The sequence below is a fragment of the Parasteatoda tepidariorum genome, chromosome 9 (genome assembly GCF_043381705.1).
Source record: "Parasteatoda tepidariorum isolate YZ-2023 chromosome 9, CAS_Ptep_4.0, whole genome shotgun sequence".
Classification (NCBI taxonomy): domain Eukaryota; kingdom Metazoa; phylum Arthropoda; class Arachnida; order Araneae; family Theridiidae; genus Parasteatoda; species Parasteatoda tepidariorum.
Genome location: NC_092212.1, coordinates 87,946,334 through 87,964,621, shown reverse-complemented (window position 1 = coordinate 87,964,621; position 18,288 = coordinate 87,946,334). Strand labels below are relative to the sequence as shown.

At 28.8% G+C, this 18,288-nt stretch overlaps 2 protein-coding genes across 2 annotated transcripts in view; both read left to right on the top strand.

Annotated features, from left to right (window-relative positions):
• Positions 1-10,930, top strand: part of LOC122268708 (uncharacterized) — a 17,422-nt gene extending 6,492 nt beyond the window's left edge. Inside the window, exons 3-9 of the mRNA XM_043038671.2 lie at positions 667-718; positions 2,463-2,543; positions 4,794-4,882; positions 6,858-6,880; positions 7,244-7,292; positions 7,822-7,868; positions 10,631-10,930. Coding sequence (XP_042894605.1) covers positions 667-718; positions 2,463-2,543; positions 4,794-4,882; positions 6,858-6,880; positions 7,244-7,280 — 282 coding nt within the window. The 3' untranslated portion in view covers positions 7,281-7,292; positions 7,822-7,868; positions 10,631-10,930. The remainder of the gene's footprint in view (positions 1-666; positions 719-2,462; positions 2,544-4,793; positions 4,883-6,857; positions 6,881-7,243; positions 7,293-7,821; positions 7,869-10,630) is intronic.
• Positions 8,907-17,952, top strand: LOC139426592 (uncharacterized). Its single transcript, XM_071185897.1, has 2 exons — positions 8,907-8,912; positions 17,602-17,952. The coding sequence occupies exons 1-2, from the start codon at positions 8,907-8,909 to the stop codon at positions 17,950-17,952; spliced, it is 357 nt and encodes a 118-aa protein (XP_071041998.1).
• The last annotated feature ends 336 nt before the right edge of the window (positions 17,953-18,288 follow it).

Below are 18,288 nucleotides of genomic sequence, written 5' to 3'. Positions count from 1 at the left end.
TATACAAAAAATAAAATTAACATAAAAGAGGTCCAAGCTTTGGATGGCTCTCTAAACCATATTTCCCAGATTATCTACCCCTCTACATTTTGGGTAGGTAAACGATATTAGATTACCTAGAAATCGATATTCAGAAATTGATAATATGTAATCGATATTAGATTACCAGAAATCAATATTCGTCGGGGAAATAAAGTATGTTTATTCAGAGAAAGTACATCACTGTGTCTGATTTGCACTAATTAATTACCCTATTTGAAGTTACTCCTTCGAACCATTTAGAGGACGCCATAGCGAAGGAGAAACTTTTCGTCTAAAATTTTCTTTCACCTTCTCAGCTAATTTAAAAGAAAGGGGAAAATGAGTTCAGACAAACCTAGAGTATGCCACGAAATTTTAATTACGGAAAAAAATTCAAAATATCAATATACAAACATATTATTGGAAGAGAACTTTTCCATTGCAAAATTAGAGTAAACATTTTTTTCCATTGGTATTCAATTTTAAACTATCACTTTAAAGTGCATAAAAAAGATCGAGAAGGAGAAATTATTCACTCAGACAGATTTGTGAAGTTTTTCAATAGCAAAGACGTTGATGTATTAAACCACAGTCTAGCTTAATTCAATTTGTAAAATGCTTTATTCAAAAGTTTTTTCTTTCCAGGAAAGGGTTTATGCTTCTTCCTCAACTGCTTCCTCTAGTCAATGTCCTCACAGTAAGTTTTTTTTATGAGAAATTAATCTATGAGAACTTTAGCGTAACATTATTCAGTATACTGTCGATATCTCGAACCTCTATAATTCGAAAATCTTATTATGTCAAAAAAATATTTCCCCCTTCAATATAACGTATCCACCTAATGTAATTTTTTTAGGGAAAAATCTCAATGCAAGTTTATTATAAAACAACTATTTTCTGCTAAATGCATCTCAGTCTTACTTTAAAAAATTAAGATTGCTGTATTTAGACCTATAGTCAACTATCATTGCACATATTATTAGTTGTTATTCTTATGTTTTATGATTCTATTTATTGGAGTCCTATTTTAGAACATATTTTGCTACTTTTTAGAACATATCTGAACTTGTTATCTAGATCTTGTTATCGCTAACTCTTTTTTTAACGTTCCCTTCAACTTTGAGATGAGTATACTGTATTTAAAATAAACATTACTTTAATGTATAGTGACCCAAAAGAAGGAACCCCTGAATAACTTTTAATCTAATGATCGGATCTTCTCGTACTAGGACTTATTCTTAATGGTTCGAAGGGATGACCTCAAATAGGCTTACTAATAAGTGCATACGATAATTTAAATTACGAAATCATACAGAAAAACGTATTTTCTCCGAATAAACATAGTTTTTTTTTCCCAACGGATTTGGACTACTGACCCCAAAAAAATGGGCGGTAGCCGCATTTTGGGAAAGAGGGTCCCCATAGTTTAGTCAAGAGAGCGATCTGAAGTTTGGTCCTCTTAATGTTAATCTGACTTTTTGCACATTTCGTCATATCGCGAGAATTTTTTAAGTAAATTAAAAAGTTTTTACACACGATTATAAAATTCTTTTATCCAAAGAAGTAAGAAATTGATTTTAGTAAGTATTTATTATTATTTCAGAAGGGTCGAAAAAAATTTGTAAGCTATACATATTTTTGCGTAATTTTAAAGTGTGCAATTTAACATGGCAAAATACAAAATGTGAGCGAAATCGTTCGAATAGTTCCCAAGAACTCGCGTTTAAAATATACGACTTTGGTAAAATTCGATTTCGCAGGAATTATTCGATTTTGCCTGCATTTTTCTGCGTATAATTACATTCTTTAAAATTATGCAAAGAATTTTATACCTTACGATTCAAAAATGTTTCGACCCTTCTGAAATAAAATAATTATGAATATTTGCTAAAAGTTATTACTTTTTTGCATGGAATTATCTTTGGATAAACGAATTTTATGATTGAAAGTTCATTTTAGAATATAATAAAAAAGTTCTCGAATTATAGCAAAGTAAGCAAAGAGTAAATTTAACATTAAGGTGTTTAAACTTCGGACCGCTCGCCTGATCAAACTATGGGGACCCTCTTACCCAGTTTACGACTACCCCTCATTGTTCGTTGATAAAAAGGCATGTTTACTCTGAGAAAGTCCGTTTTTGAGTCTGATTTCGTAACTTAAAATACAGTTTGCACTGCACTACTTAATTAGCATATTTGAGGTCACCCCCTTGAAACATTACAATATTGAGTCCTAGAATGTGAAAATCCATTGATAGATCAAAAGTTATTCAGGTTGATCCGTGGTTTTTTGTGTGCTGTACATTAAAGAATTGTGCAGTCATGCAGTTGGTTCTTTCTCTACGGAGAGTGACACAAATTATGACAACTGATTGATAGCTTTCCATTTATATAGGATGTGTTTTATGCAGTCTTTGAACTATTCAATGTTTTTTTTTTTAGTTGATGAAGATGACCTTCATTCTGATGAACCTGAGAAAGGAGATGGAAGAACTGAAGCAATCAGCGAAGATGATAAACTGAGTAATTTTCACTTCTTTGTCCATTTATTCTGATATATTTTTTTTAAAATTCTATCTGAAAAGAGTTTCATTTTGTTAAAATATGTAGTAAACTGATCTATGGTATACCTCAAAGCCTATTGAGATGAAACAAAATAAAATTTTGAAGAATTCTTCAGAAATGCTTAGGAAATATGAACATGTTAATTGATTCGACGAATTTTAGTCTTAGAATAATTTTGCCAAATTTAAAGTTTTTTTTTATTTGCGCCAATTAATTCAGTTTAGTAAAAACTATTCGCAAGAGAAAGTTTTTTTTTAAATGCAGTTATGTACCTATATGTTAAAAATTGTATAACGCATCTCACTTTGTTTTATTTCTGAAAACATTTTTTTTGATTTGAAACTATGCCTTTGGAACCTAAAGCATAAATGCAATTGTAATTTTATTTTGAATAAGATGAGCAAGCGATGCATTCTCAGATGGCGAATCTACTTCAGAAGAATTTCACTTGATCTGAGATAGTGAAGTGAATTGAGGTGGGTACTGATTCGATGATTTAAATCAGCGCTGAATTGATTCGGTGATTCGAATCACCGATCTGAATCACTTGATTCGAAGAGTGATTCAAATCAGTTATCTGAATCAAGTTACTTAAATCAATGATTCAAATCACTGACCTGAATCACTTGATTCAAATATTGAACCAAATCACATGATTCGAACCACTGATCTAAATCACTTCATAAGAATCAGTTATTCGAATCATTTCATATGAATCAGTGATTTGAGTAACTTAATTCGAATCATTGATCCAAATGTCCTGATTCGAATCACTGATCTAAATCGCATGATTTGAATTTCCAATTCAAAGCACTTGATTCGAATCATTGATCTGAATCACATGATTTAAATCATTTGATTCGAATCAGTGATCTGAATCACTTGATTTGAACCATTGATACGAATCACATGACTTGAACGGTTTCACATTGCGAGATTCGAATCAAGTACTTTAAAAAAAATCGGAATTGCGAAAAATTAGAAAAAAGTTTACTTATTTATGACTATTTTTTCTTTTAACTCATGTCGAACGAAAAAAATACATATTATTCTTTCTCATTGCTAAATTCTTTCAAGCAACTAAATATATTTATTATATTTTTCGTACAATTATATTGTATATGTTGCTAATTGTTATGAAGACTTTTAACTATGGTAAATTTTAAAAAACTACAATAGAAATGTTTATTTTTTCATATTTAATTTTTATCTGGATTCATCGAATTCTTAAATTGGAAAAACTTAACTTTAATTTAATCTCACAAGAAATTTTTAAATCTGTATGACATACTATCATTATGAAACAAAACTAACTGAAATTTAAGAAACAATTATTCATTATAGCTTAAATCTATTTCGATAAAAACAACTGATTCTATTGATATGATCCACTTAGATGATTTATTTTGCCCAACTGTAGTAGTGATAAGATGTTGATAAGCGATTTAAATAAGAAAACATTTGTTTTTGAGTTGTTTAATGTCACAGTTGAAGATTACACTCTGTGATTCTGTTTAGAAAAAACTATCAAAATGGTAGTAATGATTCTTGTTTTTCCGTTATGAAATGTGACGTTTGATTGAGACAATGCGTTTTACCATGTTTTAACTTTTTATACAATTCAAAATTTTAAATTTCAAAGTTGCATTCTACAATGAATTTACTCCAATATCTTAATTTGTTTGCTGCTCTATAGGTTAGAAGATCTCATAGTGAGCTCGACAGTTAAAAAGGCGATCTGGAAAAAAACTGCGTTAGCAGTATTCAAAATTAGCAATTGGATAACTAGCAAAAGTATAATTAATAAAAACTAGAAAAGATAAGAAATCTAATATGAAAAAGAACTAAGCTATTTGAAAGGCAGCAGTTTCAGAAGCATGATGGGAAGTATTTTTAACAAACACATGTGGTTTGTCTGAGAATCACTATCTACACATTTGTATTTGCCTGCCGTGTCATATTAACGCGAGACGTAGCCTTTTATTTTCCTTCAATAATGCTTTTTATGCAAATCTCTTATTTTTATTACAATAATAAGATTTATCCTGCATTACACATACTTTATTATTTAATAAAACTTTTTGTATATATTACGTCTAACGTTACGCTGCGCCTATTTTTATTATACTATTTTATACATAGAATTTAATACCAAAATTTTTATATTTTTCTTCATATTGTTAATATTCTAACCATTTTTCTTCGTAGAGTTGAAGAAAAATCTTCAAAGCCTTGTAAACAAAGCGGCCTTGAGAGTGACAGTTCTATATTTTCAAAGGTACCACCCTTACAAAAAGGTAAGTAAATAAACGTTGTATAATTTATTGCCAAGACATACAATTAAGCCGTTTTGTTATTATCCGAATTTTCAAGCTTTTAAAGCTATTTTTACTGTACTTTTATGGATTTTCGATTCCTCTAAGCATAACTTTACATCATTGTTATTATTAGTATCATTATTGACGTGAGTAAGAAAACCAGAATTGGAAAAAAAAGGAAGAAAATAATATTTAAAATTAATATTGTTCGCTCTGGCTTACTGAAATCGACTTTGGTTGAAAATTTCGTTCACCTCATAGGTTTAACTATTAAATATTTATTTCGTCATGAAGTGCCATGTTTGAAAGATAATAATTTTAGAAGGTTTACGGACTTAAATAATAATAAAAAAATCTTCAAAGATACTGTGGGGATAGCATTTATCGACAATGTCAGCATACATCTATGAAAAAGTACCCCAACGTACAATCGAGTTAACATAACTTACATAACTAGTGAATAGGCATTGTACTTTTGTAGTGGTAGAGACACTACAGTACTCCCAAACCAGAATTATAGCTGTGATAGAATTCGATGAATGGATACCACTAGTTGATTCGTTGCTATCTTGTGAAAAGCAGGGAGAGCTGTAATAAGATCACCGTACTTTTTAAGTTCACTGTCGTGGTCACTCCTGTGTTGCCTTTAGCAGTCGAGTGTGTATGTTTTGTGTGATCGAGACTGAGTAGCAACGGCGTGAGGAGGGGGATAATGTCGCAGTCACAAGTAGCAAGTCAACTGTTCAATGTGGACCATCCATCGAAGTAGGCGTGTTCAGATCGAAGTGTGCGTTACTGTCAAGATAGGCATGTTCACGTCATATCCGAAGGTTACCCATGTGGGGATTATCAACAATGTCAATCTATGAATAGGTACCCCAACATAGAATCGAGTTAACATGTCTTATATAGAAGTGAATTGGCATTTTGTAGCGGTAGACGCTTTCAGCTTAAATGAATCTATACACAAAAAGATGTAATATAACAATAAGAAAAAACTTTACAGTTAAAAACAAATTGATGAGAATTTTATTGATAACTTATATTAGTTTCATTCAGCTTAACATATCTGTTAATGCTTTGTTCATAGAAGATCACATCATGTGATTTCTTTTTAGTCAAATAATAATAGTTAACTGCATTAAATTCATTTAAGGATAAATGCTTGCTCGTAGTATGCTTTGAGTTTCATTAACAAGTTCATTAAGAATTTGGATATAATTACCATTCAAGCTAATTTTCTCGCAGTAGGTTTAGATAGAAAGATTAGAACTGAGTAACACCGTTTTTAATTATTTATCTATCATACTTTTCTCCGAATGCCTTGTAATTGACAGATCTTTTTGGTTCGTCATAGGCTGAAATGATTGATATGGTAAATTATACGATATCTATTAAAAAAATTATGTTAGAATAATAGGATTCATTCAATGAGAAAGATATTCCACAACAGCGTGGGACTTGTTTGCAACGCTGTAAGTGCGCTATCTTCGAGTCTGACATTTAACCATTGTTAACACTTTTTGTAATCAAATAATTTTCTCTTATATGAATGACAATGTTGGGGTAGTTACCTGCTATTAGCCCTTATTTATGGTTTACTGGAGAACAGTTTGGGCAACAACTTAATTGTTTTAAAGCAGTTTGCAGCCTTTTATAAACTTCTAGAATTTTACTTCTTCTTGGTATCTCTGGAATTCGCGAAGTACTATATATTAGTAGAAAAGTTTGATACTTCTACATAATTAACTACAAAAATACTGCAATATTCTTTACACTTAACACTTAGTCACTAGTAATACATGTGACGCACTTCTGATAACCACCTTTATTTACTGAATATGACATATCTGTTATTTTTAAAGAGCAATGTTTAATCTTACAATTTTATTGATTTCAAATTTCCTTTCATAATAAAAATTTCTATATCTAAAGAATCATGATTGCATTGCAGGTCCTTTCTCCTGATCACTTTGTGTAAGTATTTACTTTCTCTCTCATTTTCTTTTGTTTACTCGTAAACACTGATATTATTGAGTAAGATAATATTTATGTACTTTTTGTGTGTATTTTATGTACTCAAAAACTTTTTAAACTTGATGTATGCCAGACCACGTTTTTTTTCTCATATAAGGCTGAAATATTAGCACCTTAACAAATAATTTCATAACAAATACATTTATTCCGCTAACACTTTTTTTAAAAGCAATTGGATTTTAAGTTATACTGACCCAGAAATAGATATAGCGTATTTTAAATTCATAGTGAATCATCCATTAACTTAGTATAAGCATCTAATACCGTGATTTAAATTCTTATGTGTATTTTTCATTTTTGCAGACGACGTCCCCGTGGGATCTACTTAAATTCTGTTTAAAAGTTTCACCAAGTAAGTTTTTTGAATAATTTTTTATTTATAACATCCTATAAGTATTAAAATTTCTACAACTGCTAAGGTTTCAAATAAGTAGTTGGAACTTGTCCAATTAATGTCATCAGAATTCGATCATCACGTGATGCTTGCTTAAAAATTGTATCTTTGCTTGTGGTATTCTGAAATGGTTTGATATGGTGGATCTGTAGTATTAAATAAAATAGTAAGATATGAAATAATTATCATCGAAGGTGATTGCTACGAAAAGAGTTAGATATACTAGAATAACACTTATTGAATTAATAAGGTTCATTTAATGCCTTCATCATTAATATATACAGCATATGTGCTATAAATTTACTTGTTTGCAATGATATACCCGTGTTGTCTTATGACTTTAGTATAATAATTATTCATTGTTGATTCCATTGTCAAACCATTGGCATAAGAAGCAATGCAATATTTTTAAAAATAAAATGCATGTTGGACCTTTTGTACTTAAATTTTGAAGAAGATAGTTACTTTAACCAAAATATTTTTTTAGGAGACACCAGGCACGTGAAAGGAATCACGAAAGATGGTATTCGTAAGGTAAGAAGTGATACTAATTTCTATTCTGAAATATATGTTAATAAATTGTTGTTGAAATGCTCTCAGGTGTTGATCAAATGCAACCTAATTTAGTTATTAGCGATTTTAGGATAAGCAAAATGTATTTCGATTGATTAGGTTAAAATAACAATTTTTCTAAGAAAAAGCAAATTTTTAAAATTGATAATTCAGTCAAACCTTGTTTAAACGAAGTCTATAGATAGCAATTTTTTTTTGAATTCGTATTAATCAGAAAGTAAAAAAAAATTCGAAGGAAGAAAAAAAAATAGCTGAAGGATATCTGTAAAATATAAATGCAATAAAAAATGAAATAGTCTCATTACTAATATCCCTACTTAAGTTTTTTAACCAAAAGGGATTTTTTTTAATAGAATCAACAACGCCATAGCAATTAAGTGAAAAAAAGAAAGAACGACAAAGTCATTTTTCTCTTTCCTCAGGTCTAGGTTCCAAAGTTGGCACCTGCAAAGGTCCATCCACTCACACGTGTTCAAGAATTATTCTTTTCTAAGACAACGTTAGGAGAAAACTGTTTTTCTTTGTCTTAAGCAATAATTCATGATAAGCGTTCTCGTCTTAACGAGATTCGGCTGTATTAAATTTATGTAATCTACTGTCACTAAACAAACGTTTGAAGCATTTGAAAGAAATTGCTACATCAAAGTTTTTTTTTTTTTTTTTTTTTTTTGNTTTTTTTTTTTTTTTTTTTTTTTTTAATGTACCGCGGTTTTGTACTCTTTTTTTTTACTTCAAAAATTAGAGCATTGCGCTACTAATTGCTTGTGTATACTATTGGATGCTTGTATCTCTTTAGTTCAACACCACCTAGATGGAAGAATCATGGATCAATCTAGTAATCCGACATGACGAACAGTGTAGGAAATATAAGAAAGATGTCACAACATCCAGACTATTAAAATTCGCTGTGGGGGGGGGGTAAATAAGATAGTTGTACCAACGTTCGGACTACTAAAAGATCAAATTTCTTTTTAATCCGGGAGAAGGCTTTTTTAGGAGATGTCGGTAAGTTCCAAAATCATGCCATACTGAAGATTTTATGCATGATAAAGTTAATATGAACAAGCGTTCAGTGTTAGAAACTGGAATCCTGTCATCGAAAAGAAACATAGTAAAAACTTATGAAATTGTAAGATGCATAAACATATATACGAAGCACGAGGCAACGTTTAAACCTATATTATAATGAAACGAAACGAAAGAACGTAAGTCTTAAAAACTTTAATTGAACTTCTTCTAAATTCTTTTATTTTTTTTTAGAGTGAGTGAAAAAGACGCAACCCACGCTCACACAATTTTCGAAAGTACTGAAACTTAGGTTTTTCATTTTAAGAATGACAAAAATTTCCCCTTTTAGTTCCTTTAAAAAATATTGTTTTTATATTTTTTAAATCAATATTCATACTGGTTATAAAAATTTAGAGTTGCATTTATTATAATTTGATTTATTAATAAGATGAGAAAAAAACATTAATACAAAAAACATCAATAAATCAAAAATAAAATTATTTTTTTCTGATATTTTTGTGCTTTCTAATTTTTTTTCTTCAAATAAAGTTAAGTTTCAAGTGTTAACGTTTATTAAACAATAATTTTATGATGAATAAAAGTATTTTTTTATTTTTTTTACATATTAAGAAGAATTGATTTTTGTGCTGACTTTAAATTTATCAGTGAGCATTCAAGCTTTAGTAAATTTTCTTGAAAAAATTTTGAGCATCAAAAATTCTTGCTTTTACTTTTTTATCTAATGTTTTTTACCCCTAATTTACATATCCTCCAATTTTTTCTTTCGTTACGTAAAGAGATTTACAGTCTCTTTCTTTGAATTAGATATTTATGAGACATTTCAAAAAGAAGCTTAATTTGACTGAAATGTAACTTGCCAAGAGATCTTGGCTTGTTATGAATATTTTAATGAGCATATTAATTGCACCTTTGATGTCTTCTAAATTTTAATACACTTAATTTTACCTTATGAAATATTAAATGAGGTATTGCCCGATTATTTAATCTTTTGCACTTCAAGATGCTGTCTGAACTGTAAGTGCTACTGTGAATGACTTCCACCGGTGAATGTTGACAATCACATTGTCGCCTTGGTAATATATATATATATATATATATATATATATATATATATATATATATATATATATANACGAATTGAAACTATATATATATATATTAGATCGAGTTAGTGACACTGCCCGGTTTACCCTACACTGATTTTTTTTAAGGTCCAGCGCCGCTGTCCGGTATACTTTTGTCTGGTACTCTGAACACTGATGTTTCTCCTAATCTATGCTCAACAGATATTAAAATACAGAATACTTTTGTCCGGTACTCTGAACACTGATGTTTCTCATAATCTATGCTCAACTGATATTAAAATACAGAATATTTTTGTCCGGTACTCTGAACACTGATGTATCTCCTAATCTATGCTCAGCAGATATTAAAATACAGAATAAATATAATAATATCAGCCAATAAAATAAGTATTAAATCGGATATAACAAATATTTTGGACATTCACCAAAGCATCTATGTGATTGTTAACATTCGCCGGTAAAAGTCGATAGTCTCTTGATTTCGGAAATTCACAGTAACATAAGCAGTAAATCATTTGAAACACTCAATGCAGTATTTTTATATAATTTTTACAATTCTTAAAATGATATGGTTCCTAATTATTAAGGTATGAAAATATTTAATTTTAGAGTGTCGACTGTGGATGGCGCCCTCAGAGGTGATCATTGGTGGTGACATTGTAGAAGTATTTTATCTTCAAAGTGAAGCATTTTGTTTGATTTAGTGTTTTGATTTAAATTAGTGAGTGTAAACCATAACAAATTGTATGTAACAGTTTTACATTATCTGGTTATCAAAATATTGTATTTCGTATTCATTGCATCATAAGTTAGAAACTTCTTTCACAATATTCTATTATATATATTCCTGGTACTTTAAGTGCTATTGGATATCAATAAGAGTTTTAATAAAAAATTTAGATTCATCAACGAAGTTTTTTAGAACCAAAATTTGTCCATAATCTTTTCTTTTGAGTATACTGATTTCTTGTTAAAACTAAAATTGTTAAGATTATTTTACTTTTTCTATTTATTTTCAATTTTTATTTATCAATGTCTTCTGGTTTAATAGTATGAAAGAAGAAACACAAAAGAAATATTAATCCGATTCATTTCAATTTTTGTTAATCTTTGGCAAACGTGGTGGAGAATAATTTATTGAACTACGGAAAAGACTTCTCAGCTGAAGGAGACTGAATTTATTCAATCAATAATTAATATAAGTTCAATCAATAAATCAATAAGTCACATGATAACTAGAAAAATATATCATTTGAACTAGCGAAATAAATCTTCTTTGGAAGAAATAAAAATATTGTCATTAATAACTTTTCAACCATTAAATTATTTAAATAGTTACTTTGTTAAAAAAATCATTAAGTTATAATGCAATACATTTTACACATTAAAATAAAAAATGTTATGACGTTTATATTATCGGCTAAAAAGAAATAATTTTACATTTATGTCAAGATTGAATGCAAAAATGCAGCGTTTCTAGGAGGCTTCACCCCTTTTTCACTCCTCTCACCATGATTGTTTCTCATTCTTCATTGTTATGTTTTTTTTCTTCTTAAAAGTTGATAAAGATAATTTTATTTATAAAATATTTATCATTATAATTTTGTAAACACATTTTACTAAGATGGTATTCGAAATGAAAGACCTGGATTTAAAAAATAATCAAATGTACTTGAACAAGAAATTAAACAAGAAAAACACTTAAAACGTTCATGCTACTTGTAATTTAAAAAACAAAAACAAAAAAAAAACATTACATTTCTGATAAATTTGAAATAATCTTCTATGCTCAGACAATTTCAAATATGTAGTTGCATTTCATTGGGTAGTACATCAACAAACATAGTTTTATTTTACTACAAGCTCAACAATTAATAAATTCTCGAACAAATAGTTGAATTAGCAAAAAATTTTTTTATTTCAACGACCTTTATTTACTTCGCAATTTCTAGTTTTATAAGTCTTATAGTTTTCGAAAGGCAAAATTAAACGTTGCATAAAAAACAAAAAGTAAAAAAATTAAAAAAAAAAAAGAAAAAGAAGAAGATTTTTAAATATTAATAACTTTCTAACAAATTAGAATAGAAGTCTCATAGTTTTTGCGTTGCAAAATAAAATGCAACTTAAAGAAAAGCAAATGAGAAAAAAAATTGCAAAAAAGGCATTTTAAGCAAATGAGGATTTCGTTAAAAAAGAAAGAGAAAAAAAAACAATTAAAGTTCATAAACAGATATGGTCCTTACAACATTCCAATTTTTAACTCAGTTTTTGCATTCTAGTGGTTTTAGAGTGATCTGTTCGGTATTTTTTTTCTTCTAAAGCTCAAGAGTTAATAGTTCTTGAATTAAATATTGAATGTTAAATTTTTCTTTTTATTCCTTCGTTCCTCCTGTGCATTTTTCTCTTCACCTTAGTAATTTCAAGCTTCTTTGTCTAATAGGTTTTTCATAGCAAACCAAAAAGTAACGTTAAGTTGAACACCTGATTATTTCGGCTTTGATAATTTTTTCCATAATAGAGAAATAGAAAAAATTGACCGAAGCTGGTTATTGTCAATATGTATTAAAAAAGTAAATCTGATTCTATTTTCACCCTTCAATACTTGCAGGAAAATTTTCAAACCAAAGCATCATTATAATCAGTACAAGTATGTTTTAAAATGTACGAAAAGCAAAAATGTACAAGGGAAACACATTAATTAGTCTTTTTTTTTTTTTTTTTTTTTTTTTTTTTTTTTTTTTTTTTTTNAATTACCCAACCTTTTGCTGTGTCTCAAAAAAAAAAAAAAAAACAGTTAGAAATTATGTGATACTGTCAACAAATATTATTGTGCCTACTGATCTTGTTATTGTTCTTATTTGTTATTGGTGATTAATGAATATTTGGCTCATTAATAACTTCTTTGTTCAAAATATTCTGAAAAGTTATATAAGAATGTGTAAATTAAGTTGAATTGATAATATATTCCTTTGAATGTGAAGTTTTTCTTGAACATTAGACTTAGATATTGACGAAATGCATAAGTGCGTTAAGCATTATTTGAAAATTACTTCTTCAAATAATAGAATTTTATTTATTTATTATTTTTGTACATTACATCAAACAATTTTTCTTTTTATTTATAATCGAAACAAACCTTCAAAATTTTTAAAGGAAAAAAAAAACACTTTTGTTCAGGACGTTATTAATGACTCCAGCTACAAATTAAAAATTGGTTGGCAGCACGAGCTGATCGATTTTTTCTAAAAAGTAGGAATTTCTCTCACAAGTATCTCAAAACATTTTTTAATTACGTTTTATTTTAATAACTTAACAAAATAAAACTCTTGAAATTAATGCGATGGCATAATTATTTACTTATTTATCATTATTATTTTAGACTTAGAACTTGGCTTTGCAGTTGGAATATATAATCAAATAAACAAAAATAAAATGTATTACCTGATTTTATACTGTCATGCAAAATAGAATTTTTTCTTGGATGTGTGTGACAGTAATTGTCATTTCTCTATGTGGAACAGTGCTCAAAAAATGAACCCCTCTGAATAACTTTTGATCGAATAGTTGGATCTTCACGTTCTAGGATTCAATTTTAATGGTTCAAGAGAGTCATTTCAAATATGCTAATTAATTCATGCAGACGATATTAAATTACAAAATCAGACATAAACGTACATTCTCTGAATTAGCATGCCTTTTTTTCCATGGATTCGAATTTCTGACCCCCAAAATATAAGGTGTAATCTTGAAAATAGGGGTCGAAATATTTTGGTCTGGAGAGCAGTCCAAAATTTTGACTCCAGAATGCTAATTTAATTCTTTGCCTATTTTGCCATATCTCGAGAACTTTTCAAACGAATTGAAACATTTTGACACAAAATTATAAAATTCGTTTATCCAAAGAAAATTCCATGCAAAATTAAATATTTAGTATATATTTCTAATTTAATAACAGTCAAAAATATTTAGAATTGTAAGATATTCAATTTTTACATCATTTCAAAGAATGCGTTTTTACGTGACAAAATACAAATGTGAGCAAAATCGATCGAATAGTTCCTGTGAGTCCTAGAATGTGAAGAGCTGATTATTAGATCAAAAAATATTCAGGGTGTTTCTTCTTTTGAGCACTGTGAGTTATTTTTCACCGTTGTGAGACAGGCATGTCAAACCAGCCGCTCAAAAGTCAGTTACAAACTGTGGGCTCACGAAGAATGAAGAAAAAAAAAAGAAAAACTTATTTCACATTTTCATAAACTTCACTCATTTTCAAATTTTTAACAAAATTCTGAAATGGTATTTTTCTAAACTCAAAGTATTCAGTTTTGATTAAAATTAACTATTAATATTAAAATGCATCCATTTCTTTAGCTCAAGCATAATATTGTTGTTATTAATAACTGGATCACGAATAATTATTATTCGTAGGTAGAAAATTTGTAAAATTATGAGTATAATAGTTAAAATTTCAAATATATTTATATTAATTATTTTATTATTACGTACATTGACGAGATATTTTACATATTTATTATTTATACGTATATTTTTCTTTGCGTATTTTTATCTGCTCTGGTACTTAATGTGGCCTACATAAGAGATTGAGTTTGGCATGCCTGTTGTAAGAGATGTGATTTATTTTCAAATGATCGGAGGAAATTCGTTCATGAGGCTGCTTTTTAAAAGCTCTTTCGTCATAACATTCCAATTTCTTTTATAATATTTGTAAATACTTTTATCCATAACTGTTAGGTTAACTTTTATCCATCTCTATCCAATGATAATAAAGCTAGCTCAAAATTTAAAAAATAATCCTAAGTTTTTAACATTTGAATATTTAAAAAAAACTATTGTCATACGTATTAAAATTCATCAGGTTTGACAAATATTTTTGTTATTAATAACTTTCTTTTAAAGGAAAAATAAATCACTCAATATATGCTTTTTTATTTTTAAATCGAACATCCGTTTTTAAATATTAGTTCATTTTTAAGCTTAGTATTTTATTTATTTTATTTAATTTTTTTAATTTTTTTAATTTCTTACTTTTTTAACTTTTAATTTTTTTCAATTAGTTTGAATTTTTATTTTCTATTTGTTAATTTTTTACTTTTTTTAAAATTATTTATCTTTTATTTTTAATTTAATTTATTTGTGTTTACTTTTCATTTTTATTTATTTTTTATTTATTTACTTATTTTTTTGACGAAAGAGCTTTTTAGTAACAATTACCTTAAAAGTTAATTGAGAAATAGGAAGAAAAAGAAATTATTCGGGTTTTGGGGTCAAACACGACTGACAGCGAATTTCCTTATGAAATTTTTTTTCTTTCTATTTTAAACTGATTATTCTTTCCTCTAAATTTCTGATGGTTGGTTTGTGGAGGAGTATAAGAGAGATACTCACACGAGGCTGGTTGAGGTAAAATCTGGGAATTTTGGGTTTGTGAGATGATGCCCTAAGCACCATAGGACACTTTTTCAAGGTGTTTAGGGCATCCGATAGCAAATCTTAAGGACCTAGGCTCTATCCCTACCGGTGACGCACAAAGAGCTCTTTCGTACTCCTTTACTGGTCTGATGCAAAGCGGTAATTGACAATCAAAATTCTTGGTTAATCTCCATTTTGCTGCATTCACTGTATATTTGGGTTCTTTTATTATTTAGCATTATTTTTTTTTTTAGAGAACGGATTTTATTTACGGCCATCAAGTCTTTTTTTTTTATTTATATATATTGAAATGAAATATTTACTCACCGACATCGTGTTTGTCCCAAGAAACTGGAATGTGGAAATTCCGCTACCGTGTCAATTGTTATTGACTTTTGGGTCGGGAAATGCCAAAAAAAATGTACCAGTCTCTGCCTTACCTGGTTCAGTTCACAAACAAGGATACGTTTTTCATTCAGAAGGATTTGCTTTTTCTTTTTTCCCAAGTTTGATTGGCAGTGTTCTGTTGGGTGTATCGAGTCGTAATGGTTTGGGCGATTGACTGAGTCAAATGGTGGGATATATTGAGTAGATTTGTGGATACTACAGTATATTTTCTTAATGCTTCGATACCTTCTAAATTCCACAAAGCTACAAGCAGCTACGTGTTCTAAATGGCAAGCCCAATATATCAAGTTATTTATTTGAAAAATGTAGTTTTTAATCTGGATGCCGGGAGGATAATTATTAAATAAATTATGAATGAACAACTTCCTTCCACGTGACCTTCTAACTTTGATAATTATTTCAAATTAATATCTAAAAATAGAGAAAATATTTATGCCTTAAATATTTTGTTCAAAAATAATACTGAGCAAAATAAATTGATTTCGAAAAATAATATTGTATTAAGCAATAAATACTGGATGTAATGGTTTAAGTGTTGCATAATCCATTTATTTAAATTCCCCCCAAACAAAAATTTTTTTTTAAACATTACAAATAAAAACTATAAAAAATTTAAAAATTTTATCACTCTAAATAGTTTGTTTCTTTTTTAATTACAATTCTTTGTTTCATTTTTAATGTTTTGTGAGAATTTTTTTTAAAAAAATACATAAATTTAAATTGGTAATATTTTTTAAGTAAAATGAGACTATTTAAAAAAAATATTTATTGCAATAAAAAACAATTTGAAAATAAAAAAGACAAGGATAAGTTTTATTTGGTCCGTTTTATTTTACACTATAACTAATTTTTATATTAATTGAAATTTTTAAAATTAAAAATATTTTTATTATTAAAAGTTTTTTTTATTATTACAAATATTTTTGAATATTAAATTAAAAGTTTGCATGCCTGAAAAATAAATTGGTATTTATACTTGATAGTTTTTATAATCTTCGGTCAATATCACTATTATATACATATAATGTTATATAACAATTATGTAATAATTATATTGCACGTAAATATCAAATTAATTGTAACTATATCATTTTTTTAACCGTATTGTGAAAGAAGTTTACGTGATGAACCATTAAAACTTCATTTTTTTTAATAAATGCAGAAGTTTTGTAAATGAATAGTGCATTTTATGAAGTGTATTATATTAATACGTATTATATGAATATTTTGCATACGAATAGTGTACAGCTTTATTTAATTTTAATCACTTTTTAAAAGCATTTGAGTCCCTTACAGAAATAATGGCATGCGTTGAATCATGTAATGAAAATAATTAATAGTTGATGTATTTTGTTCGCATTTAAATCTAAAATTAAATTTTAATCTTATTTATCCCATCTATATTCACTCTAAGCAGTAAGATGCACTTTTTTTATTAGACGTGTGACACAACATTTGAAACTTTTTCGGAAATTTGTCTGCATGCCTCTAAAATTAAAATAAACTAGTATTTGTGCATAATAGTTTGTATAATAAGCTCACCGGACAAAAAATTAATCACCCTAGTGCGCAACTATCGATGAATCGTTAGGTTTCGTTAGATGACGCAGTGTTCAAGTGACGTGCACAACTGCGTGCTCACTGCTTCAACGTGATCAAAAGCATGTAGCTCAAGTCAGTGAGATATTTTTATTTGAAGTGGAAATTGTGTGTAAATATGAGTAAATGTAAGAATGTGATAGAGTGGCAAAAAGGGGACAATTGTGTTTGGCTGTGCCCATGGTCATACGGTGAATGAAGTTGCTGGATTTGTTGGTGTTTCGATGCGGACTGCTCAACGTGTCTACAAGCAGTGGTGTAATATACGTTGTCACAAAAGACGACGTCAGAATTGTGGTCGGAAAAACATCCTCCATGAAAATGACCACAGACGTGTTTCACGACTTGTCAATCAAAATCTCTTCCGAATACGACAGGAATCGCTTCAGTTAGTAAATGAAGGTCCATCCCAATCTGTTAGTGAGAAAATATTGCGACGGGAGCTGAATTCAATGAACATTTGGAGTCTTGTAAGAGGTCACGCAGGAACATGAAGCTGCCCCACTTCAGTGGGCTAGAAGTCCCCGGACGTGGACAGTTGCTGACTAGGGGAATGAAATATGGTCTGACAAATCACGTTTTTGCCTTTATTCAAATGACGAACGTCGTCGAGTGCTACGAAGAGCTGATGAAGCATTTCATCCTGACTGTGTGCAAGATTAAGCCGAAGGTGGGTCTGTCATGTTTTGGGGGTCTTTTTCTTATTATGGGTCGAGCCTCCTCACTAAGGTGGCCACTAACATGAACCAACATGTTTATTTGAGCATTCTGGATGATTAGATGTCGCTTTTCAGTCAACATCTTCATGAGCAGTGTGTTGTCGATACCCC